Source organism: Onychostoma macrolepis, chromosome 01 (assembly GCF_012432095.1).
Source record: "Onychostoma macrolepis isolate SWU-2019 chromosome 01, ASM1243209v1, whole genome shotgun sequence".
NCBI lineage: Eukaryota > Metazoa > Chordata > Actinopteri > Cypriniformes > Cyprinidae > Onychostoma > Onychostoma macrolepis.
Window position 1 is genome coordinate 9677937 of NC_081155.1, and position 26962 is coordinate 9704898.

The window sequence follows — 26962 nt, forward strand, 5'->3', positions numbered from 1 at the left end:
AAAGCTCATATTTGATTCGCTTTATTAAATGTTAAATTTAGTGAAATTAATTAAGTTAAATTAAATGTTATTTAATTAAAGCCATAATGTCAATACGGCGTCTGTCTCTGACCAAGAAAATAAAAAATAAAAAAATGTAATTTAAATAAATTGACTTTATTGCTTTTTATTAACGAGAGAAGCAGAAAATATATGTTATAGCTAATCTATTACTTCATATAGCTGGTTCATCTTGTAATTATGAAATAGCAATATCAGCGATTGATTTGATTGTTTTTGAGTATTTTTTTTATTTATTATTGAACTTTCAAAATTACAAAATTCAACAGCAAGTTCTTCGCATATTTCTCATATTTACACATTTTGTAAATACAAACGGAGACCATTTTAATAAAATAAATAAATATAAATAAATAAAATAATTAAAAATAAACAAAATCATAAAAAACAAATAAAATAAAATTAGAGAAAAAATAAATAAATAAAAGGGCATCACAAGCATATTTTAAATTAATTTAGCAGAGACACAGTTATTTGGGCTTTACGATTTTTTAAAGACTTTATAGATTCTAAATAAGCTTTAAAGGCTGTCTGAAAATGACTCGAGGCGGAACAGAGTAATCAGTGTCCAGGATGTTCAGGAGCGTGTTATTCGTTGCGCGTGTTTACTTCCGGCGCAGACCGGAAACATCAGAGGGTTTCTGGAGGTGACCGAATGGCAGTGTGCAGAATTGCTTTGATTTCTCCATTATAAGCTAAATTATTATTGTCAGTGGTTGGAGGTTAAACAGTTTTTGCGGTCAGTGGTGATATAGTTCAGTATGGGGTCACATCTCGTGCGGAGTTACATCACGGAAAGGGACACGACACCAGACCCGAGGAAGCCGTCTGAATACGACCCTCATCTGGGCTTCACTGAGCGCAAAGAGAGAGGTGACACGCTCAGCAGCTCATTTCAAACTTTATCCGGCACTTTCAGACGTGATTTGGTCTCTAAACATGACCTGCGAGTCGTCAGCTCCTCAGATTGACTTTGAACTTCAGATCCAAACAAGAGGCTTCAACAAAAACATGTCTGTTTAGCTTAGTGTCTGTTTAGATGGAAGTTATTACCTGTATTCTTGTAAGGTTGGCGTCTCATTATAACTCGGTCATGTAGAGTAGACTAAATTAGCAGGGGCCAGTTGTATAAACACAGACACCATGTTTGTACTAGTTTAACTTTTTTGATAAAAAAAAAAATATATACATTTAAGATGTATTTAAATTGCATAAATATTATATATATATATATATATATCAAATTTCCTTCTATTTGGATTGCAGTTTTAACATTAACTAGTAAATTGATGTCTATGTGTCAGACCTGACTTGGGTAAAGTTGGTTTTATATTCGCACATTCGGACTATTGCGTTCAATTACTTTGTTAATCACACTACATTGGACATTCAGTGGACATTCGCAAGTAAGTATGACATTAAAACAATACTTGGCCATTTTGATCAATTATGAAAAACAATGTAGTAGGTTACAATGATGTCGCTGTTTAGAATTTGCAAAAAATAACTTTATTGCACATATCATTTTAAAGTTATTGAACGCAGAAATGTGTGACTGTGTGAATATAAAACCAACTTTACCCAAGTATGTGTCAGTCATAAATATATGCAACAGCCAAGAAAAGGGTAATATTTCTAAATGAAAATAATAATAATAATGAAAAACCCTTAAATAAAATCAATCAGAAACAAACTAAAAAAAAGTACATTTTAAGTAATTGTGTGTTCAAAATACATTTATTCCAATTGCTTAGAATCACCATAAATCAGTTTATTGTGAAAACAATTCAATGTATTCAGTCAAAAGATTAGATTAGATTAAGCTTTATTGTCATTGTGCAGAGTACAAGTTAAAATATGGTTAGCTGTTGAACGTAAAATATAAGATTGAAACGAGATTTATTGAAGAAATATATATATATAGTCACGGTTGGTGTGTATTTAAAACGCATTATTAGTACTACTATTACATAAATATTACCCGTTTCATTTATGCATGACTGACAAATAGACATTACATAAGTGTATTAGACCTGTCCTATCTTGTTCACTCTGTAATGTAATAATGCTATAAGGATGAACATGATGTATCGTTGTAGTTGTTTTTTTTAGTGAAACTCACGTTCATTGTGTTGTGTTATTAGAAATGGTGGCAACGCAGGATCAGATGAATCTGGCCATGCTGCCGGTGGAGCAGCGCGATTACTGTGCACACTACCTACTCAAACTCCTCAAGTGCAAGAGAGACAATTTCCCCAACTTCCTAGCCTGCAAACACGAGAGACACGACTGGGACAACTGTGAACATCAGGAGTAAGAAATACTGCTTAAGCCAGCACACTTTCAGACAAATCCACTCAATTAATTGCACTACTGCAGATGTAGGCAGTGTCACTGCTTTCTCTAAGATGGTTTGTTTTTAACGGGTTTCATATCAGCAGTTTGATGTTGCATCCTCAGGCTTGAAAATTCATATTTGCTTCCAATAGTAATTCCATTAAATTTGGCTTGAACGAAATTATAATTCCTGTTAGATTAATTATTTAGATGAGCAAAGTGTTTTGTTTTTTTTCATTTTCCTGAATAAATATTATTCTTTCTAACATTTTCTATCATTCCAAAGCTTAATAATGTATCAATTTTAATAATACAAATCTTAAAAGTTAAAAGATTTTAAATTAATTAAAACATCAATTTTAAATGATTTATTTTATTACTAAAGTCCTGTTTTGAAAGTGTAATTGTCAATAGGCCCACAACCAAATCATCATCACATTTCATTCAGTGGTGATTACCAGTTATGCCAAAAACAAACTATTTCTTTGCTTGCTCAAACATATTTTTAAAAATTCACCAAAACTAATTTTGTCTTATTGAGTTTCTCCTCTTCTTTGCAGTTATGTGATGAGGATGAAAGAGTTCGAGAGAGAGAGAAGACTGAACTTGAGGAAAAAGAGGATCGAGGCAAATGCAGCATAAATATCTCTCCCTCGTCTTCATTTCTCCATCAGTTTATGTGTATATAAATAGCTCTCTCAATAATAAAGATTATCTTGTGAGCTCTCAAAACACAAATGGAGCATTTTCTTAAAACACACAGCAGGGATGCAGACTTTTATCCAGAAACTGAACAGACTTATGTTGCAAAACCAATCTAGCAGAATATAATAAAATGCAACACACTTTTCTCAAATTCCACAGCATGTATTATGAATCTAAATGGACAAAGCACAAGCCAATGACAGTGTTTTTTATTTTATATAAATTGTTAGGTTAACAAAACAGATCTAACATCTGCAGTCTGCGCCAAGTTGCCTTTAGCTTCACATGTAAGAATCGCACACAGGACACTTGTCTCTGCAGTGCTGAATACAGTCGCTGGTCTTCGACCGGTTCCTTCAGGTCCTCTTGTTAGTGTTTTGGTTATTGAGTGACAAGCAGAACAAAACATCTTTACTGAAGTCACAGCCATCGCTTTGTCAGTGCATATCAGAGATCTCAGTATATGTAGTGCACTCAAAATACAGAATAATTCCCAGCAGCTGAGCACAAACAAGATACAGAGGAGGAAATACTGTAATATATGTAGGACCAGTTCCCCTCAAAGCTTGTTAAAGGGATAGTTCATCCAAAAATTAAAATTTACCCACCCTCAAGTTTTTCTAAAATTCCTTGAGTTTCTTTCTTCTGTTGAACATAGAAGATATTTAGAAGAATGTTGGTAACAGTTGCTGGTAGCCATTGACTTTTATGGAAAAACATTCAATGGAAGTCAATGGCTACCAGTAACTATTTGGTTGCCAATATTCTTTTGTTTGTAACAACTTGAGGGTGAGTAAATGACGAAAAATTGATTTTCATTTTTAGGGGAACTACCTCTTCAAGATGTTACGTGACAAGATGGGGGAATCTAATGAAGAAACATCCATGTCTGGGGGAAATTATTTTGCTACAAGTAGATGACTATTAAAGGATTGGTATTGACATTTCAATTTCCCTTAAAATTTTCATTAATGTAATGCCAAAAAAAAAAAAAAAAAAAATTGCATTGTCCAGACACAATGATTTTATTACAATCATCAATCCAGAACAACAAGCAACATGTTCACGTTGTATACTATTTGTTTTTGTTTTTTCACATCACAGCAGCCAATGAAAATTGAGGGAGTTTAATCATGAAAATAACGTCAAAAAATCTTCATGGTCCTAAAATGTGCTCAATTTTCTTTGTGCAAAAGTTCTCATTTCTTTCTTTTGAATGACTGGATTATGATCCAGACATGCTCTTGACCGTTTTCATGAGATTTCCCCAGATGATAGACATCATCAACCCACAGAGGGCGATATGGAGCCATTAGAACGAAACTTCTGGGGGTTTTGTATCTGAGCTGACTTTATTATTCAGAGTCAGTCCGTTCCAGGAGATGAGCAAATGCAGGAAAGATGCATGTGAAACGGAGGCGGGGCATGGACACAGTATAAAAGAGATGATAAGGGGAGGGCGAGAGAAGAGGAAAAGGTTAAAAAGACGAGGGGAATACTACGTGACTCTGTACTACAGGATGAAGGGCAGGATGGGGGAGCGGAGCGTGGGATAGTCGCGGAACTCCTTCAAGTAGCTGCGGTGTTTTCCTTTCGCCCACACGGTCATCTGAATGAAGCCCACCAGCGTGAAGAAAGCCACGGGCAGACACTGGGTCATCAGAGTGAAGCCCAGCCACGAGCCCAGCTGCGTTTACACACACACACACACCAGAGCAAATTCAGTTCATGTGATGAAAAATACTTCAGCCACAACACACACATCACAGCCAAACAAATTTAAATGGGTGAAAGATCCAGGTCATATTTCACCCCAAAAATCAAAATAAAACATTTCCTTAACACAAATTTGGCATATTTTGGGACTTTTTTTTTGCATTTTCATGTTATTTTCAGAATAATTAAGCACATTTCTTGTTCAATCCTCATTAGTTTAATATATGCATGCATATATATATTTTATTTATTTTTTGTTCTTTTCCCCCTGTATTGCAGTAATGTATTTTTTATTTTTTGTAAATTAAGAAATATATACACGTATATAAGGTATGTACAAATACACACCTTATACATGGCAACATGTACCAATATATTTTTAAAATCAAAACCTGTATATGTTAATATTGTTTAATGAACCTGAGCTAACTTGAACTAACAATGAACAGCTGTATTTTTATTAACTAACATTAGCATTAATTAAGTTACAGTATTTATGATCTTTTGTTAGTTAATGCTTTAACTAAGGACGGTTATTGTACAGTGCTACCAGTTTTGGGAAAAGGTTTGTCATCCTGACAATAATTATTATTTATTTATTTATATATAATAAGTTTCACAATGCATAAAAATAAAAAATGGTATAATTGCATTAGTGCAATTTTTCTTTTGATTTTGAGGTGAGTAATATGAATTTCTTTAAAGGTTTGTCTTACTGATAAATAATTGACTGATTCTGAGCATCACCTTTTTGAGTTTGTCTATGAACCAAACTTTGACTTGTGAGATTACATTTAATTTGTACTAAGGGTTATAATAAATTTAAAGAATAAGAGCATCTCAGCATAATGATTTAGGATCTTCTTCAGAATACAAAAGAAAAACTGAAGCTAAATCAGCACCCAAGAGGAAAAAAAAATTATCAGTTGTCAATCAAACAGCATCCGGGACGAGTGTGGGCATCTGACCTCATACGTGTAGTTGGGGCAGGAGACCAGCAGGAAGATCCAAGTAAAGGGGTTTTTAGTTGGATATGGGATCTTTCTGGTCTTGGATCCTGTAGAAAGAAAAAAAAAGCATGACTTTTGGCAGTCTAATCAAATAATGAGTTAATAAACAGATTAAGTGTAAGTTACAGATTTCTTACCTGGTGGTCGAAGATTTCTCAGTGCAATGTGGATGGAGAAGTTTCCGATCTGACAGAACTGTGACCATAAAGAGATCGTTAGACCTGCTAGTCTTAAGCTCTGATCTGTTTTATCAATATTCAACATCCTGTATAAAAACAAATCTCACCAGGAACACGATGAGGGCCAGTCTGATCTGCTGTTCTCCATAGACTGCAACACAAACACGAGTGGGAGATGAACACACACTTTATAATGTTTCTGAAAGACGTTCATTCACTTTATTTGATCAAAATTACAGTAAAAGAAAGAATATTGTGCAATATTATTATTATTATGTGAAAGGATGTTTTTGTATTTGAATTGGTGCTGTCAAACGATTAATCGCATCCAAAATAAAAGTTTTTGTTAACATAACGTGTGTGCATGCTGCTGTGTATATTTATTATGTATATATAAATACAAACACATGCATGTATAAATTTAAGAAAAATGTTATCTTTATATATTAAATAAGAATATAAATACACACATACATACATATATACACACACACACACGTAAATATTTTCAAAATATATACTGTGTGTGCGTGTAATTATATATACATAATAAATATACTCAGCACACACATATATTATGTAAACAAAAACTTTTATTTTGGATGCGATTAATCGCGATTATTCGTTTGACAGCACTAGTTTGAATATATTTTGAAGTGTAATTTATTCCTGTGATGCAAAGCTGAAAGTGTGTGAATGCGTGTGGACTCACTGGGTGGCGTGTAGAGCGGGTGGTTGATGTAATAAGCCATCCAAGCTGCAAATCCCCAGTAGTACGTGCAGTTCTGCAAAACACACAATGAAATATTACTGCAAAGGTCCAATAATATCTAAAAAAATATATTACTCTGACATAGGCTGCACAGAAAGACTGAGCTGAAATATATGTAACAGACACTGGACCAAACACTGTATAAATAACAAACTGCATAAATTACATCTGAGAAGCGTCTGGGTGGCTGAATGTGAAATGCGGCATTTCTAGACTTATATTCAAAAACATATTTTATGACTATATTAAAAGTCATGACTCGACATGCTCAAGCTGTGATTTCACTCGTTTGTGCTCATGAATAATTGCCAGTTTCAGTAAGACTTATTTCCAGCGCCAGCACTTTCTACTGCGACGGTTTCTTAGAAACATCCATCTATTCTTATTATTGTTATGCTTAGCACAGGTCCAGTTTAGGATGTGTGGCCTGTTATTGTCTGGAACAAATTCAAAGCAATTTTAAGAATAAAAGCACGTGTTTTGCATAAAGCACAATTTCGTTGGTCATTAGTAATTTCCTCTTTGTCAAATATAAATGCATCGTCAGACGTTTTATGCATTGTCAGTGTATAAAACATCTAAAGAAAGATGACACTTTATGTCTCAGCAATCCAGCAATATGTCTCAATTTGCATGCATCTACAGTGCAGATGTATTTACATCCATTACAAGAAGCCGTTTCTCTCACCTTGAAAATGTTGCGGAGAGGCATAGTCCCGTGCGAGAACCGATGCACGAACAGTGTTTCCAGGAGTCTCTTCACGTAGTGGAAGGAGTGACACATACATGCCAAACTATAACAACAAAAACACTCAATTACCCATCAGCCCTCTGAAGTTGTCAATCATTTTACTGTGCAAAAGAGACACTAAACAAACTGTCTTTACATAGGATGCTACATTTTTTTATGATTAGCATTAAAGAGATCAAAGATGTTTCTTTATTGTCATGACACAGCTTTAAACTGTATATGCTAAAATGTTAAATAAAAAGCATTTTATATTGCTTCTGTACTTACTGCACGACCCAGTGTTTGCTGGTGGTAAAGTCATATTTAGGTGCATAAATGAACGGGACTCGGAAGTAAAACATCAGGTAGATGAGCAGCGGGCCGGCGTACTCCGTCAGAAACACCTGAGAGAGTGATAGCGACAGTACAGAAGCGTTACAATGCACTCATGAACTCTTACATGCTCAGTTCCTCTGCTGTAGGAAGCACGTTCATGTTTCCAGGTTATAAATATCTCATGCTCTCACAGAGATAATGTGACAGACACTAAACGGACCGGTTAAGAGGGACAGATTAACACACAGCCAGATAAACATTAAGCACATATAATACACATAATTGAGTCAGACTGACATTAGACACAAAGCTCTCGCTGAAGTTTATCAAAGCGGCCAGGAAAAATCAAAACATCAATACAGCACTTATTATGATCAACGTTGTTTATAATGATTACTGAAATTTATGTTTGATTTGGTAACACTTTATTTTACGGTCTCTTAACTAGTTGCTTATTAGCATGCATATTACTAGAATATTAGCCATTTATTAGTAGTAATTAAAGCTGCAGTCTGTACGTTTTGCATCTTTGTCGCCATCTATGTTTGAAAACCTGGAATTGCAAGCTGCTTGCGGAATTAGCTCGCTTGCGTGGGATTGTAGTCTGGCACTACGGTGCCCGCGAGGTGACATGGTTGGTTCACTTAGTTTTGTCGTGGCCACGACATCATAACTCATGGGAATATGATATTATGTCGTGGCCACGAGATCATTTTGTCGAGGTAACAACATCCTTGTCGTGGCATCGAGATGCTATGTTGAGGAACGACATCCATTTCTCGTGGCTACGAGTTCAATGCGTAAACAAACCTGCCTGACCATAGCAACCCGGGATTATCAGATATTATCATAAAACATTTTTATTAACATTAAACATTTAATTTAATATTTGTATAGGATATTATTATTATTATTATAACATTAACTTATAGGGTTATATTTTTATGTTTGTTATATATGCTTATATTTCCCCTTTAAATTTGTGTATCACTTTACCTAGTTAACGTTTTGTGTAACTATGCAATATTTGCTAGCCTACCATATATTTTGCAAACACTGTGAACGCTTGACAATTATGCCAATAAAGTTTTGACTTTATGATTGTATTTATGCCTGTGTGTGATGATAAAAGAGCGCGTTGTGTTTTCATTTACAAATGAAATTACGTGAATGATTAAGTCCTCAACGGAACACTATATAGTATTTGTAATTAGGCTATATTTTATTTTATTTCAGCTAAGTAATAGACCATATGTTAAATTTAAACTGATTATGCTGACTGGAATTTTTACTGTAATGCAAAGCTTCATTGGCATGTTGAGCATTTACAGTAGGCTGTTATTTACAATTCAGAACATTAAGTAAAGAGATCGAAATGAAGGGAAAAAACGAATATAAACTAATTTCAAAATAACCAATAATAATAGGCTAATAATATTAATAATAATAATAATAATCATAATATACAAATATTACGGGAAAAAGATGATCAGTTAATGGATTTACAAGACTGGGATGGATAAAAATGTTTTCTTGTGGGCCTATTTTATTGTATGCACTTTATGTAACATTTCATGATAAACTTCATGTGAATGCTGACTATGGCACGTAATACAGTCCGGTAGCCATGGTAATAATTTAATAATGTAATTTCTATAATAATTAATATAATAATTTCTTGATTCTAAATAAAATATTAATGAATTCATCTCTGATAATCCCGGGTTGCTATGGTCACGCAGGTTTGTTTACGCATTGAACTCGTGGCCACAATAAAAATATGTTGTTCCCTCAACATAAGAAGTCGTGGCCACGACATAAGGATGTCGTTACCTCGACAAAATGATCTCGTGGCCACGACATAATATCACATTCCCACGAGTTATGATGTTGTGGCCACGACAAAACTAAGTGAACCAACCATGTCACCTCGCGGGCACCATAGGCACGGCTCCAGCACGGATGAATCTAATGTTTTGAGGTGAATGTGTGGCTGTCTCTCACCGTATCGGTATGGATGTTTACTGTACTTCGTAATCACAGATTCTAGCCTATGTCTTGGAATATATGACCCAGATAAAAATTTTCACCGGATATTGTCATCTGAACAAGTAAGTAACAAAAGTCTGCCACGTTTGTTTTGACCAGCTGAGGAAAAAAGCATTACAATAAATCACGCTACCAATGGTGATTTAACCTAAAGATCGGTTAGCTCATATCACATCTAACCGTGCAAAGTATTATTATTGCATAAGTTATTCTCAAATGATTAATGTTAACATCAGCATTGCGTGACTATGAGTATAGCGTGTATTAACGTTTAGATTTCAATTTCTTTACAGTTTAATCTAATTGTCATGCCATTCGAATTTCATATTAAGAAATTCTTCTCCCTTCGAACTGGTTTTCTTTAAAATACATATCTTGTGTAATCCCAGGCTATCTGTAATCAGAAGCACATTTAAAACTGGAATATAATTTCATTTCATTCACCTGCGTTTCATAAACACATAATCCTTTCTGGATTACAATCCGCCATCAAAATGATACATTTAATTATTCTAGCTGCTGTGAGAAAAGGCTATAAACGACTCGCCACCTGCAGGATCCTCACATGCGATAGCCTAGTAGCCGGGACAACTTCTTTATGTTTACAGACGTGATGCAATGACAAATTTCCCGCGAAAACCTACCCGACCACTCAAATTAGAAAACATTATTATAAGCTTACTGTTGTGAATCGGGCTAAAGTGAGGCGATATAATTGAACACTGGCTGGTCATGTACTTGCTCAAATATTGATTTCGGATCATTTTTAACCAAAATAAGTATTCTACAAGACCTTATTCTACATCCCTAATCCTACCCAACATCTAAACTTAACTACCTTACTAACTATTAATAAGCAGCAAATTAGGAATTTATTGAGGGAAAAGTTGTAGTTAATAGTGAATAAGTGTTCCCTATTCTAAAGTGTTACCTTTGATTTATATTCAAATTATTCCATTCTGTTCTACATACTGTGTAACATTTAAAGGATTTGTTGTGTGGTGAGAAGATCTGATTCTACAAGTTCATAGTGTTTGTAATGTTGGTAAACATTTAGTTTTATTTATCGGTGTTTAACGTCATTTCTGAATGTAATAATAAAATGTGTCAGCTGCCGCTTTTCCATTACCTTCAACATGTCGCATTTCGCATGGAATGTTCAAATCGGTCTATAAACAAATTGTATATACATACAAAACAAATGACCCCCAGTATGTCTAAAACAAAATCATAGTAGGGCTAATTAATGTAATAATTATGTCTGCCATAATTAGACTATACATAACCATTATGTTACAGAAATAGTGTTTACATGATGTTAAAGTGGAAAAGTACTGGTAACTCATCTCATGCTCATAGTTTTGATTAGAATACATCATATCCGGTAGCATATGGTCTAGCTACAAAAGTATTTCAATGCAACTTATGCTCAAACTGTAGGAATTACATACAGATTCCATACTGCTCTCCATTGGAAATGACTGACTTCTGTTCTGTAGCTTGTCATTAGTGGAAAATATGTGTATGAGGTAATTAGCTGTGTGTGTGTGTGTGTGTGTGTGTGTGTGTGTGTGTGTGTGGTCTCTCACCGTGACCCAGCTGATTTGGGCCCCCAGGTCTCTGAAGTAGAAGGTTGCTGTGGTTCCCACAGGCAGGTGCTGCAGCACGTCCTCGTCCTTCAAAGATTTCCCCTCTGCAAAACAAACCCATAATGCATCAGCACATGCCATCTGACAGAAACCGTAATCTACTGTACAATGGTGTACCACAGAAATCTAACAGAAATGTCTCCAACACATTTTACCCCTTACATTAGATTTAAAATAACTTGACCACAAGGACCATAATGTTTTGATTTTGCTGCTAATCTTAGAAAACAGAGACCTACAGCACAAACAACTTATATAATCTTAAGGAAACAGCAGGAACTTGACAGCTTGAATCTCTTATTATGCTGCCAAAAGATAGTGTCCAGATAATGGACTCATATTAAACAAGTTTTAATACGTACTGGGATCCAAACGAATGGATTGCCGGGCCGGATACCACTGAGGGTCTGAAACAAATTACAGTACTGTAAATACACATGCACACATTTTAAATATACACTTTTGTTCAAATGTTTTGGTAAGGTAAGATATTTTTTGCATTTTTGAAAGATGTCTTAAGCTCACCAAGGCTGCATTTATTTTATCAAAAATACAATAAAAAAAAAATAAAAAAACTAATACTGTGAAATGACTATTTTTAGCGTCACTACTAAAAAAAAAAAAATAGCATGTATTTGAAATGGGCGGGTGACCTTTTGAACAGTAGTGCACATCTCAGGGTTGATCTATTTTTGTACCATTACAAACTCTATTTTCAAGACAAGCACATTTACCCAGTGACTTTCCCTTGCTAAATTAATAATACATCAGTTTGATAAATTAGTCTCTTAAAAAAACCTTAAACATATCAAATAACACCGCTTCTTTAGCTGAGTGAAGATCAGAGACTCGTTTATACTCACGACTCTTGTGGAACATAGACTTGATTTCCCCAATAGTGGCATTGGGCTCAACCTGCCAAACAAACAAACAAACAAACAAACACACAAACACTGGTTTAGAGTGTGTGTGTGTGTGTGTGAAATGAGGGGTAAATTTAGCTACGATCCCCAGGCGATGTGGCTTCAGTACAGCAGCTGTTCTGAGAGACACAAAACACCAAACAAACAAACCCACCAACACAAACACAGCCAACTGACCAGATCTCCCAAAAGACCTAGAGGTCCCCCCCGAAACAGCCGGGAGATATTAGAAATCTGCAGCCTTATAAAATCTCCAAGAAACTGCTTTATCTGATGATTATGCGTTTCTTTCAGTAACTACTATGTGAAAGCAAGCAAACGCATAAACAACTGATGGAAGCCCAGTGCGTGTCAACGTAGCGTCATTTTGGAGAGTATCCGCAGTCAGCCGCACCACACGGATACACCGATTTCATTCAAATCAAAGCTTAAGAACGTAGAAAGCGTATCCGTGTGGTGCGGCTGACAGCGGATACTCTCCATAATGGCGCTACGTTTATGCAGAGGAGAAGAATTGTTGAATAAAGTCTTTATTTTTATTTTCTTTGCGTACAAAAAGTATTCTCGTCGCTTCATAACGTTACGGTTGATCCACTGATGGCAGATGGACTATTCTGATGGGTTTTTTTAATACTTTTCTGGACCTTGACAGTGTTATTTACTTGGCAGTCAATGGGACTCCTCCCGGTTTTCATCCAAAATATCTTAAATTGTGTTCCGAAGAGGAACAAAGCTTTTACGCGTTTGGAACGACATATGGGTAAGTGATTAATGACAAAATTTTCATTTTGGGGCAGAGTAACCCTTTAAAGCATCTGCTGAGCCGATAATTCCTTTCCCTCCAAACACCTTTAAATCTTCAGCTGTCTGGAGCGACTCTGCAGGAACATTTCCTTCTGCGCATGATGTCATCAGCAGACGCTTCCATTCCTCTGTGATGTCATAACGACACAGTGACATCACCGGGGAAGCGGCAGCTAATCCGAGGACATACGCGCGCAATCCTCGATAATCCCGCAGCGCGGCTCCTGACATTCTAGAGGCTTCATTACAGGCACCTCCTTACAGGAAGACGCTGCGTGCAAGTGTACACCACAACCCTGAGTTTCTATAGATAGCACCACTCTAGGGATGAGGATTTTACAGTGATAAAAGCATGTGCATTCGTTTGAAAATGATCAAGAGTAATTAAAGAGCAAATTGACTGAAGCTAATGGTTGCAAGGCAGTATCTGTAAATGGATAGTTGATAACTAACATTGGCTCAATAGAAACAGTTTTTAACCTCAAACCATTCACACTTTTTAATTGCAATTTAAAAATTAAATTGCTCTGCAGCTCACTGTTAAATAAAACTGAAGCTAAAAACCATTAAAACATTTCAGTTTCTCAAAATAAACATTAACTGACGTTGTATTTTATAAGAATGTACACTAGTCAACATTTGAAGTGGAGCAAGACCTTTCAAAGTTGTCCTAAAAGCAAAATGCGTTCTTAGGACGACTTAACTTTTTTGATCCACTTCAAATGTTGACTACTATATTTTATTTCACGTGGATGCCAATACCACCTTTCTAAGTCAAAGTACTATAAAACTAATTGATAAAAACAAAAAACTGACAAACACACATCTAAATTACTGAAAATGTAAGTTAGAAATAAAAACAGAAAAGCTAATTTAAACAAAAAATTACTACAGTATACTAATGATACTAAAATAACACTGCTGCGGCATCACAAATAAAATTTTCACAGCACAAACATACCATGACTTTTAATTAAGATGAAGTTGCATGTGTATATTTATTCATGAGAAAATGCGGTGTAAAATAGTTTAAGATGATTTAGAGTTGGGTAATGCATACAGTTTAAATGAAGGTAAAAATGTTTCCTACCTTGTCCAGGAAGCAGAGCTTGTCCTTCGTCTTGGCGTCCAGAATCTCCACCTCGAAAAAGACCACAGCTTTCTTAGTCTTTTTAGCGGGTTTGCGTTTGGCAGGGGTGGGGGGTCCGGGCACTGGTGCCACGGCTCCGTTCTGAGGCTTTTTGGGCTGTGTGGCCTCTAAAGCCAAGGTATCCATATTGTCTGTTTTATTTGTCCACTTTCTCTGAGTTTTTAACTTCTTTCCTCTCTTAGTCCCTCTCTCACCTCCAAAAACGAGTGCGGGGCGGGAGCTTCCCTGTCAGCTGTGGAAATAAATCTCTCTATCTGTGCCCCCACCCCTCTCTCTCTTTCTTTCTTTAACTCGACCCTCCCATGTCTGTGTTGTCACCCTTTTGTTCATCGACACATTTGGCCCCCAACCCCCCTAAAAGCACACGCAAACAAATCAACAATACTTGTATCTCTTTCTCTCACTCACATTAACTTTATTCTCTTTTTCTTCTGAACCTCCAGAGGAAACGCGACCCCTCCCCAATATGTGCTAATTATAACTTGCCTTATGGATGCACACGCGCGCACACACACACACAAACGTTACAGAGTCCAGCCGTCTCCTCATCTACAGACAACCAATATTTACACAAACCCAACTACATCACATACAGAGTGACTTTACAGACCATTTTAAATCGGCTATATAGTCATAAAAAAATAATTACTACCTGGGCGCATATACGTACGTGTAATATATATATATGCATATATATATATGCATATATATATATATATATATATATATATATAATTAAAGTTTATTTGCAAAAGCAGATAACTTAGCTTTTAACATTTTCAAAAAGCATGTTTTTTTTGTGTGTGTTATCATGTTTTTATTGTGTTTTATTGCTAGTTAGCTGTATTTTTTAGTTATTTTTTACCTAATCAAAATATCCCAACTGCAGTTTGATTGAGATTAACTTGAATGCACAATGAAAAAACATGATTTTTGAAAATTGTTAAAAATAAGAAAGAATAAGAAGAAATACTTAAAATCAATAAATTGCTTAAACACATTTTCTTTATTTTCATGACAATTAACCAAATCGTCCATTATTATTATTTGAAATGACAACTCTATTGTACAATTGTAAATCGTGATAAATTACTTTTATCTATGTTTTATCTATGATCTATGTTTGTCGGTAGCGCGCGCAGTTCTGGGCAGCGCGTTTAAAGGGGGGAGGGAGAGACAGAGATTATTAATAACTTAGAAAGGCATGAGCAGATGACACTGGAGGAAATACCCACTGCCAATGAGAGAAACTCCAACTGAAAAAACAGCGTGGAATACAACCAACATCATTTAAAGTTTACTTTGAAGAGAAATACCGCCCAGAGACGACAAGATCCCCAATCAATCAACTCCTCAATTTGTCTGAAGAAGCGCGTGAGTGCCTTTCGCGCCTTACATGGACATAACTAGCATAAATGTATATATTTTTGTTATTATATGTGTACTTGAGTCGGTTGTGTGTCTTTCTTAGTTTATTTCTTAATTTATTAGTTACTTAACTGCTCTGAATTATACGGTTTACGTCCCTGAGAGAAACCTCTCGGTGCCCTCTTGTGGAGATCATAAACATGGCTCATGACAATTTTATCAACAGCGACTTTGCGACTTTGACCGAACCTGTTCCACATGTTCAGCAAGCAAGTCAGCAAGTATCAGCACGCAAAATGTCATTAAAAACTACTCTTATTCACTGGCCAGATTTGATGCGCACTAATAGTAAATTAACACAGAAACATCCACTACTTCCGGGTTAATGGAGAGCAGAGCTGTGACTTAATTCTCTACGATCGAAGTCACACATGAACATTGATTTAGACGATACTTACCACCATATCACAGCAAATACTTTTACTTTGGTCAGAAAGCATAACTTAATTGTGCTTACGGACACACAAATAATTAATACAAGGGGAAGTTGAATCAGTCAAGTGCACACGAGGTTCCCATTCAAAATAAAGCTCATTTGTGAAAGGCCTTTGCTATTTTATACTTGCTCCCTGGACGAATTATGTTGCAAGCGATATTCTCATTGTGTTGTAATGTGGGGGTTGTCTGAGAGTCTGCTGAGATGCGCAATGACTCTCTGGGTCGAGGCTGCAATCCTTCCCTGCTCCAGGTCCAGTATGCATGATCGGTCATCTAACAGATCGCTTTTCTTGTCTGATTCATTATTTTACACCCCGAGCGATTCGGTCCGGTTAGGCCGAAGTGCTGTCACACTATCTAGCGTGTTTCTCTAATCTGCAGCCTCAGTCGTGTCATAATAACGCGTGCAGTTCAGTCATCAGATCATTTCTCGATCTGAAGAGCATCAGGAAAAGCGTCCCTAAACGCATATACGATTTGATGAAATCTGAAAACCAGTAACAATGCCTTACCTCGTAATGCTTCATTTCTGCAGTTTGAATGGTTTATCCCAGCCAAGTGAGAGACAAGCGCGAAGTCCAATCAAAAGGAACGGAAGATGCCGCGCATCCAATGGCAGAGACTGGTGAGTAGACACAGACCTGCGCTCCTTCCTCTCATTGGGCGAAACGCATCAGAGACGCCTTTTTTGTGTTACTAACCAATCGGAGACGCGAGATGCGTTAAATAAACATCATGAGCGCCGCGTAGTGGAGATACGAGGCGAAAACATGCGGCTTTTGTGTGGAAATGATGAGAGCAGCAATGTGAGGACAACGATTCTTTGTTATAAACAGTTGTATTTGTGTATAAATACCAAGCAAATTGAAAATGTGTTTGAAATCATTTTTTTTTTTATTATTATTATTCATTAGAAGAAGGCCTGATTTTTCAGCATTTATTACAGGGAGAAGACAATGATGAGGGGCAAGACAAAATAGAGGCATTCTAATAAATGTATTTTTATAACTCAGTAACTTGTAATTAAGTTGTTAAGTTATTAAACAATTATTATTCAACAAATTAACTTGACATCATACATTTGAGGAAAAAACAAAAATGTAAGATAAATAAGAAAATTAAATCTATAGTAATTATGTAGTAAGTAATTATGCCCCGGTTTCACAAACGAGGCTTAAGCCTAGTCCTAGACTAAAATGTAAGTCTGAGCTGTTTCAACTGAAAGAAACTTAACTTAAAATATATCAGTGCCTTTGATTTATTTTTAGATGCACACCAGTAATGTTTCTCTTTTTTCTTAGGCACATTTATAAAAACTACTTAAATGTCCTAATTAAACTATGACCTAATCCTGGCTTAGTCTAAGCCCTGTCTGTGAAACCGGGCCCATAAGTAAATAAATTAATTAATTTCATGGACAAAAAAGTACGCACTAAAAGAATCAAGCATCTTTCTCTGGATAGAGTAGGCCACTCAGCTGTAAATATATAAATAAGTATTAAATAAGTATATATATATATATATATATATATATATATATATATATATATATATATATACATATGTACAGTGGTGTGAAAAAGTGTTGGCCCCCTTCCTGATTTTTTTGCATGTTTGTCACACTTTAATGTTTCAGATCATCAAACTAATTTAAATATTAATCAAAGATAACACAAGTAAACACAACATGCAGTTTTTAATTAAGTTTTTTATTATGAAGGGATAACAAAATCCAAACCCACATGGCCCTGTGTGAAAAAGTGCTTGCCCCCTAAACCTAATAACTGGTTGGGCCACCCTTTGCAGCAACAACTGCAATCAAGCGTTTGCAATAACTGGCAATGAGTCTTTCACATCGCTGTGGAGGAATTTTGGACCACTCTTCTTTGCAGAATTGTTTTAATTCAGCCACATTGGAGGGTTTTCGAGCATGAATGGACTGTTTAAGGTCATGCCACAGCATTTCAATTGGATTTAAGTCCAGACTTTGATTTGGCCACTCCATAACCTTAATTTTGTTTTTCATGAGACATTCAGAGGTGGACTTGCTGCTGTGTTTGGAATCATTGTCCTGCTTCATAACCCAAGTGCGCTTGAGCTTGAGGTCACGAACTGATGGCCGGACATTCTCCTTCAGGATTTTCTGATAGAGTGCAGAATTCATGGTTCCATCAATTATGGCAAGTCATCCAGGTTCTGAAGCTGCAAAGCAGCCTCAGACCATCACACTACCACCACCATGTTTGACTGTTGGTATGATGTTCTTTTTATGAAATGCTGTGCTGGTTTTACGCCAGATGTAACGGGACACACACTACTTTTGTCGCATCAGTCCACAGAATATTTGTCCAAAAGTCTTGGGGATAATCAAAATATTTTTTGGCAAATGTGAGAAGAGCCTTTGTGTTCTTTTTGGTCAGCAATGGCTTTTTCCTTGGAACTCTCCCATGGATGCTGTTTTTGCCCAGTCTCTTTCTTATTGTTGAATCATGAACACTGACCTTAACTGAGGCAAGTGAGGCCTGCAGTTCTCTAGATGTTGTTCTGGGTTCTTTTATGACCTCCTGGATGAGTCGTCATTGCGCTCTTGGGGTGATTTTGGTAGGTCGGCCACTCCTGGGAAGGTTCACCACTGTTCCAAGTTTTCTCCATTTGTGGATAATGGCTCTGACCATGGTTTGCTGGAGTCCCAAAGCCTTAGAAATGGCTTTATAACCCTTTCCAGACTGATACATGTAAACTATTTTGTTTCTCATCTGTTTATGAGTTTCTTAAGATCGCGGAATGATGTGTTGCTCTTTAAGCATGCTCTACTTTGTCAGACAGGTTCTATTCAAGTGATTTCTTGATTCAACAGGTCTGGCAGTAATCAGGCCTGGGTTTGGCTAGTGAAATTTAACTCAGCTTTCTAAAATAATGTGGTTAATCACAGTTCTTTCATGATTTAATAGGAGGGGGCAATTAATTTTTCACGTAGGGCCAGGTAGGTTTGGACAGCTTTTTCCCCTTAATAAATGAAATCATCATTTAAAAATGCATTTTGTATTTACTTGCATTATCTTTGTGTAATATTAAAATTAGTTTGATGATCTTTTAAGTGTGACAAATATGCAAAAAGTAAAAAGTCAGGAAGGGGGCCAACACTTTTTCACACCACTGTATATGTGTGTATATATATATATATATATATATATATATATATATATATATATATATATATATATATATATTAATTACAAACTACAACAAGACAGAAACATATACAATTCTAAAAAGACATCAAAATAACTAAAAATAAATTTGAGTTGACAATTTACATTTCAGATATAATATGCAAAACAATTTAACAACAATACGGAGAGAAAAAACAACAACCAAAATGCCAATACTCCAAAAGACAGCATATATTATATGCATAGACAGCCAGTTCACTTTCCAATTCATTTTAACACTTTAGCAAATACAATCGGTCCCACTTTATATTAGGTGACATTAACTACTGTGTACTTACATTTGAATTAATAATTTGGTACAATGCACTTATTGATTACATACATGTTTTTACATTGTACTTATATTTTTAAAAATACCTATATGTAATTACATCTGTAATTAATTTCTGTAATTACATTTATAATTACACTGTTGGCCCATCCCTTACACCTTAACCCACCCTTAAACTTACCCATACCACCAAACCTGTCCCTAACCTTACCCGTATCCCACCTCAATAACAGCAAAAGTGTTTTGCAATACAGTATGACCACAATAAATACACTATACTTATTTTTTGATGCAAGTACATAGTAGTTAAGGCCACCTAATATAAAGTGTGACAATTGTATCTTTACATTTTTTTACTTTTAATGAAAATCAACCATAGAAACCACAAGGTTTAGAATTATTCCTTCTACTTTTATGAATATGAAATTTGCCAAATAAAATCATAAGATTCAACATAAAGTCAACAGATACACTTTTTGTAAAACATCTTTTGAGGTCAGATCACAACTATAACCTTTTTTTTTTTTTTTTTTTTGTCTTGTAGATACAAGGATAAGTCTCCCCAAAACGTCTTTGAATGGTAACATTCATAAAAAAGGTGAACCAATATTTCTGGAGGGGCTGTAAACAAGGCTTATGTAAATGAGAAGCGTCCGTTAAGACGTCACGCACGTATGTTTATGTTGTGTGTTCAGCTGACACAGTTTCTTGTAGGAAACGATGTAGTTTATCTTTCATCGGTGTCCTGCCCAACACAGATCTATGGGTGGAGCAGCAGCACATCCACGTGGTTCGGGTGTGGAAACAACCAGAGACTTTGAGAAATTTCTCGAACTTTCCTCGCGGTTTCATATAAGGGCGGTTCAGCAGCGATGCAGGGGCATAAAATACCACAGGTGGACGGGACAACAGGTCTCCGACGAAATCACCCCAAGACCTGTCTGCAGAGATTTGTTTGAGGCTGTTTTGAACTGAACCCAACTGATAACCGCCTCAACGCGAGCAGGACTTCTCTGAACCCGGCTGTTTGACTTCTGGAGAACATCGCCTTCAAAGTAAGTGCTCGATGGTGAAGATGGGGAAGGATTATTACAGTGTGCTGGGGATACAGAAAGGCGCATCCGACGATGAGATCAAGAAAGCTTATCGCAAACAAGCGCTCAAGTACCATCCGGACAAAAACAAGTCGCCCGGCGCCGAGGAAAAGTTCAAGGAGATCGCGGAGGCTTACGACGTTTTGAGCGACCCGAAGAAGAAAGACATTTATGACAGATTTGGTGAAGAAGGTGAGTAAAATGATGCGACCCTTGTGCTTCTAAACTCTAAACTGTTGCTATGCCTGATGACACAGATAGAGATATGGGGAGAAATCAAGACACACTTTTAGCAATTCGTGTTAAATCATGTTGTTAACATCTTCAACTATCGTGTCCATGTTTATTCAGAGATTATCCGACTAAAGATTATGAGCTCACTGACTGGATCAGTTGTTTAATCTGTGTGCTATTCTGCATAAAGTGCGGGATATTTAATGCAGTATGTAGATAATATTCTCGATTGAGATAAACAGTCTGGTGAAACTACTGTAATGTTCATAAGGTTGTTATGTTAAATAGACCCGATATGCTGCATTCTGATTGGCTACCTCAGCAGGGCTCTCTGGAACGCCGCGCGCTTGCTGGAAGATTCTGATCGTCACATGATAGAAAGAGGCGGAGCATTTGTGTGCTGTCAGCAGTTCTGTGCGTGTTTAGTGCCAGTGCGCTCTAGGGTTGTGTCCCATTCCAGACATTTTGACGCAACCCTACTTGTCGTTTTTTTTTTTTTTTGTTTTGTTTGATTTTTTTTTTCCCAACCTAACACATTTTTACTATCTCAGCTTGTGTAAATCCACATGGGATTCAGAGTATAATGGTATAATTATTTCTTCACAGTAATTTCACACCTGTCTAGTACAAATACTATGTTTCATAATTGCATTGTATCCACCTTTTTCTTGTCGTAAAAATGGGCGCGGCCATTTGTAAATTCTGTGGGTCTAGCTTCCGGTCTCATCAGCATCCAGCTATTTTTAGTTGTACAAAACAGTTCGTTTTGCTGCTTGATATTGAAAATTGGTGTGTCTTATCATATTATTTTAATGTATTATCTTAATTATGAACACACTGGTTTGTAGTGCAAACAGTTTTACCCTTTACTGCACGTTGTTGTTCTCCTCGTTATTTATCTATAGCGGCTAATGAACCGGAAGTCTCACCCATAGGCTTACTTCCGCGTTGGAGAAAAAGGTGGATACGTTTTTCTTTATTTATCCTCAAAAAGAGGAAGTGATATGTGACAACATACCTCGTAGGTGGGGTACATCTTAGGGGCATGTTGTAACATGACCATATGACAGCTTAAAATGTTATCTGATCCAATGAAAAAAAAAAAAAAAAAAAAAAAATATATATTTATACACACACACACACACACACAAAGACAGATATTTTGTAAATAAAATAATTAACAGTTTTCCAATATTGTTTTTAAGATTTTCATAGTTTCTCATTAAAATAGTGTAAATTACATCGCTAGGGTCATAGAATAGCATAGTTTAATAATAGCGGGGCTCATTGTAATGCAGTGTTGCAACGTTCCCCATCAGCACAACTGGAATTTAAAACCGGTTAGTGTCTTCTGCTAGTTAGCGAAGTATTAAAAAACTGGTAGATCTAACAGATTGGAGATTAAAATATTAGCAGATTTGTCTTATTTTAAAAGAATACTAAAAACTGAGATGAAAAATTTCACTTAAGACAGAAATTTACTTTTACTAAGGTAAAAATGTTCAGTAATATCTTAAAGATTTTTTTAATTTTGGTGCACTTTTTTCACTATATATTTTTTTTCTCTTCTCTACGTAGTGTTGATTAGTGTTGTCAAAAGACCCGGTACTTCAGTACCAAGTCGGTACTAAAAAAATGAAAACGTACCGGTGGTACCGAGTACCTGGTCAACCCGGTTCTTGACACGTACGGCTCAATGATTTCCGCGATGCAGAAAACGTGGACGGAATCTCGGAATCCAGTTATAAAAACAGAATTTACAGTTTAGTACGGAATGTCACAGAATTTGTCAAAGTTTGGATGAATTAATCAAAAATAGGTCATTACACTTAAATCAAATCGCAACATGGACTAGTATCTGTAAATATTAAGCCGCAAAAGTCGATTCAGATATGAATCCTGCATGTTCTGCGAGTCTCTGTGTGAATGAATGAATGGCAGAGACGCTTTTTTTTTTGTTTGTTTTTACTACACACACTGAAGCGCGCGTGACGCTTGCGGTGATTTCAGCATCTGCCGTCTCAATGAGGACATAAATACATAAACAACATCTACAGAACTGCTCTGAGAGTCACTTCACAAGCATTTTACCGTTTCATTGAGTAAAACCAGCATCATATCATATAGCTACACACAGAAATTTAAAAGTATTCACGGCAAAACGTCAAAATAAAAGTTTATCTTAAAGACATTGTGCCAGAAATATATTACTATTATTTAGTAGAATGTATGTGATACTATTACTACTGTTAAAATTTTTTTTTAAAGAAATAATCACACAATATTTCTTCCATATTTTAATTTTAATAGTAAATCCCCTTTATTTACCAAAACAATAAAATGTTTAAATTTCATTAATTAAAAGACAAATTAAATTTGGGTGAAACTTTACTGTTCTTCATACTTTTATTACTTGTACAAAAATCAATGCCATTCTTTATACTTATTTAAATTGTGTTTCATTTTATTTTTGTTTGACTTTATTATTAAAAATAGTATGTTTTTTAATTAGCACGTGGTACCGAAATTGGTACAGAGAACCGTGGATTTTTACTGGTATCGGTACCGAATACTGAAATTTTGATACCGTGACAATACTAGTGTTGATATGGCAACAAGTAAATACCTTAAATTTTGTTATGCTACACTGTTAGACATTTCAAAGGGTTTTTACAGTAATTAAGATTTACAGTAGCAAACTGTATTTGATTTAGTTGCAAACTGTACTGTTTTACAGTAAATTACTGTACAGTAGTATACTAATGAATTTGATTTTTTTAATTCATTCATTTGAATATAGATTTAATTTTATTTTTACTCTACATAGGTACTACTGGCATTCAATTAAAACAGACACAATAATTACAAAATATCAAATGCTTTATTTAAAACATTGCATGTATAACACTTAAAAATACAGTCTTCCAATGCTGGAACAGTGCAACTTCACCATTTCTCCTGTCTTAGGACATTTTGCAGTGCATTATGTTGTGTCCTCTGGATTCATCCTCGCAAAGAATATTTAGGCAACAGAAATATAATGGGGGGAAAAAGACAAACAGCCAAAGAATACACAGCCATCTGCAAAACCCATGTGCTGCTCCAAAACATTGCCACCACCATCCACTTTGTTAGTGGCAGAAATGTCTTCTCCGAAAAACAAGTAGTAGAAATGCTTCCGTGTCTTCCGCGGCGCGACTCGATAAAAGACAATATAGAACCCATTATATATACTATCTACAGTGGATGCGGACAGTAAAGTAATATTTCTGACATAGTAGTACTACACGTGCTCGCGCTGTTTCTGACATGAAGGACAAACGGATTTTCCAATTATTACAAGAGATGTAACACATCCAGTGTAGTCAGTCTCAAGCTGTTGTGGCATTATAGACACGGTGCAGGGCAAATCGTGTCAATCCAAATGTAAGAAATGAGGAAAATAAAATGGCGCCAAAGTCTGTTATGGCAAATATGTTGTATACAGCAATTTTAAAAAATACAGCAAGTCTCTGTATTTGGGGTCTGACGTCACAGAAAATTCCCATGATGCAAAGAGTATTACAGTTATTAACTGTAAAGGGAATTTGCGGTATTATACTGGGCGATAGACAGTAAATAACTGTAGAAATTCCAGAAATGTCTAACAGTGTAGCATGTGTGGAAATATTTAAACCACGTGTTACAACTAACCCCACATTAGTTTGTGACCCACGCTTCCCTACAATACAAAGTATACTCCAAACGATAATGACTATTAAAGACAAGATTTTCCATAGAAAGGAACTTATGGTGAATTCCAGCTGGGAGGAATTAAAATTCCCAGCTCTTCTGGGAGGAGTAGTAGTTGGGTAATCAATGTAATGAACTGTTTTAATGGATAGTAAAGCTTTTGGGCCCTTGGTGCAGCATTTCTGAGTTGTCTGTGATCTTTATAAAACACCATACAATTCTGTAATATGTGACCTCTTTGTTCGCCATATACAGGACTGAAGGGAGGCATCCCCGGCGGTGGAGGTGGAGGGGGTAATTTCACCTACACTTTCCAAGGCGATCCTCATGCAATGTTTGCAGAGTTTTTTGGAGGACGGAACCCTTTTGAACAGTTTTTTGGACGCAACGGTGGCACGGATGAGTATATGGAAACAGATGACCCGTTTGCCAGTTTTGGCATGGGTGGGATGGGTGGTTTTCCCCGCTCTTTTAACACGCGCGGTCACGGCGAGAGACTGGAGAAAAAACAGGACCCTCCGGTGACCCACGACCTGAGGGTCAGTCTAGATGAAGTGTTCACTGGCTGCACCAAGAAGATGAAAATCTCACGCAAACGTCTGAACCCCGACGGAAGAACAACGCGCACTGAAGACAAGATTCTTACACTGGAGGTGAAGAAAGGCTGGAAGGAAGGAACCAAGATTACTTTCCCCAGGGAAGGTGATGAGACGCCAACAAACATTCCCGCAGACGTTGTGTTTGTAGTGAAAGATAAACCACATCACGTGTACAAAAGAGACGGATCAGACATTATTTTTCCGCAAAAATTACACTCCGAGAGGTAAGACAGGGACTAATTTTAAGAGTTTCTTTACAAAAACTTTTGTACTCTCTCTGCATCTTTCTAATCTCTTGTTTTCCTACCTTCTCAGGCACTTTGTGGTTGTACGGTCAACGTCCCAACACTGGATGGTCGCAAAATTAAGTTACCTACTCAGGAAATTATTCGTCCCGGGATGAAACGGCATGTCACTGGGGAGGGTCTTCCTCTTCCGAAATCCCCAGATCGCCGCGGGGACTTGGTTGTCGAATATGAGGTCATGTTTCCTGAAAGGTTGAGTCAGAGTGCCAAAGACACTATCGCAAGTGTTTTGCCAGCTTCTTGAGCTGCGTATATTACAACGCTGGAGCCGCTGCCATTGGGGATTTTGGTTTCATAGCATTAAAGATGAATATTTGAACTCAGCCCAATAAGGTGCCCATTTGCTGCTGCAAAACAAAACTGTTATTCTGTAACATACTGCTATTAAGAGACTATCTGAACCAAAACATAGCTGGACTGGACTGGTTTATTTATGTCATGTGCATGAACACAAGTTTCCTTTGGGTCTAGTCCAGCAGAAAGTCTCCGGCTGTGGCCTCTGGGCCAGTGTTTTGTTGTGCACTACACAGATCTAAGTTTACAATGTTGACTTGTTCCAAAGATGGACAGTAGAGGATGTTGTGACGTGTGGGGATACGTATGGTTTCTTTTCTGACTTGATACCTCAGGAAAGGCTTTCTGTGAAAGCAGCCTGTATGGAGTCGTTTAGTAATGTCATGAAAAGTCATTCACAATGTAGTGGTGGCCCAAAGTGATCCCTGCTTGGATTGTCCCTCATCTAAGTATGTGAATCAGCACATGCAAGAAATCACCTAGACAGCAAATTTACAGAAGAAATGTGATTTTATTATTATAAAAAGGTAAAGTAAAAAGGATTATTGATGTCGGTTCATTCCTTATACAAGGTGACATTGGACTGTTTTTCTGTTTTCTTGACTGTTGTTATGAATTGTTCTGACTTTTGTCTCTGAATTTTTTCTTCTATTCTATAACGCTGCACATTTTTCTTTTAAATATTTTGCATACTGTGTCAAGGTACCAATTTTCTTTTTTAATAAAGGGTATAAATAGATTGCTTAACAGAAAATAAGAAAAATTGTTACGTTTACAATTACGCTGTTTCAATAAATATTTTTAAAAAACATTACATTCTTTAACTTGCTATGAAATTATTTCAAGTACGCAGGGCTCTAAAACAATAATGGCAGTCACTTTACCAAAACATTAAGTATTGGTAATTTTATAGG

At 36.2% G+C, this 26962-nt stretch overlaps 3 protein-coding genes across 4 annotated transcripts; 2 read left to right on the forward strand and 1 right to left on the reverse strand.

Moving 5' to 3' along the window:
* The first annotated feature begins 637 nt into the window (after positions 1–637).
* ndufb7 (NADH:ubiquinone oxidoreductase subunit B7) lies at positions 638–3186 on the forward strand. The gene is made up of 3 exons (XM_058753720.1): positions 638–933; positions 2205–2373; positions 2958–3186. The coding sequence occupies exons 1-3, from the start codon at positions 822–824 to the stop codon at positions 3037–3039; spliced, it is 363 nt and encodes a 120-aa protein (XP_058609703.1). The 5' UTR covers positions 638–821; the 3' UTR covers positions 3040–3186.
* A 110-nt stretch (positions 3187–3296) lies between these two features.
* On the reverse strand, positions 3297–16900 carry tecrb (trans-2,3-enoyl-CoA reductase b). 2 transcript variants are annotated; one of them, XM_058753475.1, is made up of 12 exons: positions 16799–16900; positions 14361–14411; positions 12407–12458; positions 11906–11950; positions 11484–11587; positions 7798–7913; positions 7468–7573; positions 6720–6792; positions 6115–6158; positions 5966–6023; positions 5787–5875; positions 3297–4789 (listed from the first exon to the last, which is right to left on the reverse strand). In XM_058753475.1, exons 1-12 carry the CDS (start codon positions 16811–16813, stop codon positions 4616–4618), a joined length of 927 nt encoding a protein of 308 aa, XP_058609458.1. In that variant the 5' UTR covers positions 16814–16900; the 3' UTR covers positions 3297–4615. The 2 variants fall into 2 exon arrangements, with proteins under 2 accessions (XP_058609458.1, XP_058609375.1); XM_058753392.1 differs by lacking the exon at positions 16799–16900 and having other exon boundaries at positions 14361–14690.
* Positions 15160–26590, forward strand: dnajb1b (DnaJ heat shock protein family (Hsp40) member B1b). The gene is given in 6 exon segments (XM_058753598.1): positions 15160–15794; positions 16822–16911; positions 20335–21076; positions 25106–25642; positions 25645–25673; positions 25765–26590. Coding segments are annotated over 4 exon segments (1020 nt in total). The 5' UTR covers positions 15160–15794; positions 16822–16911; positions 20335–20856; the 3' UTR covers positions 25999–26590.
* The last annotated feature ends 372 nt before the right edge of the window (positions 26591–26962 follow it).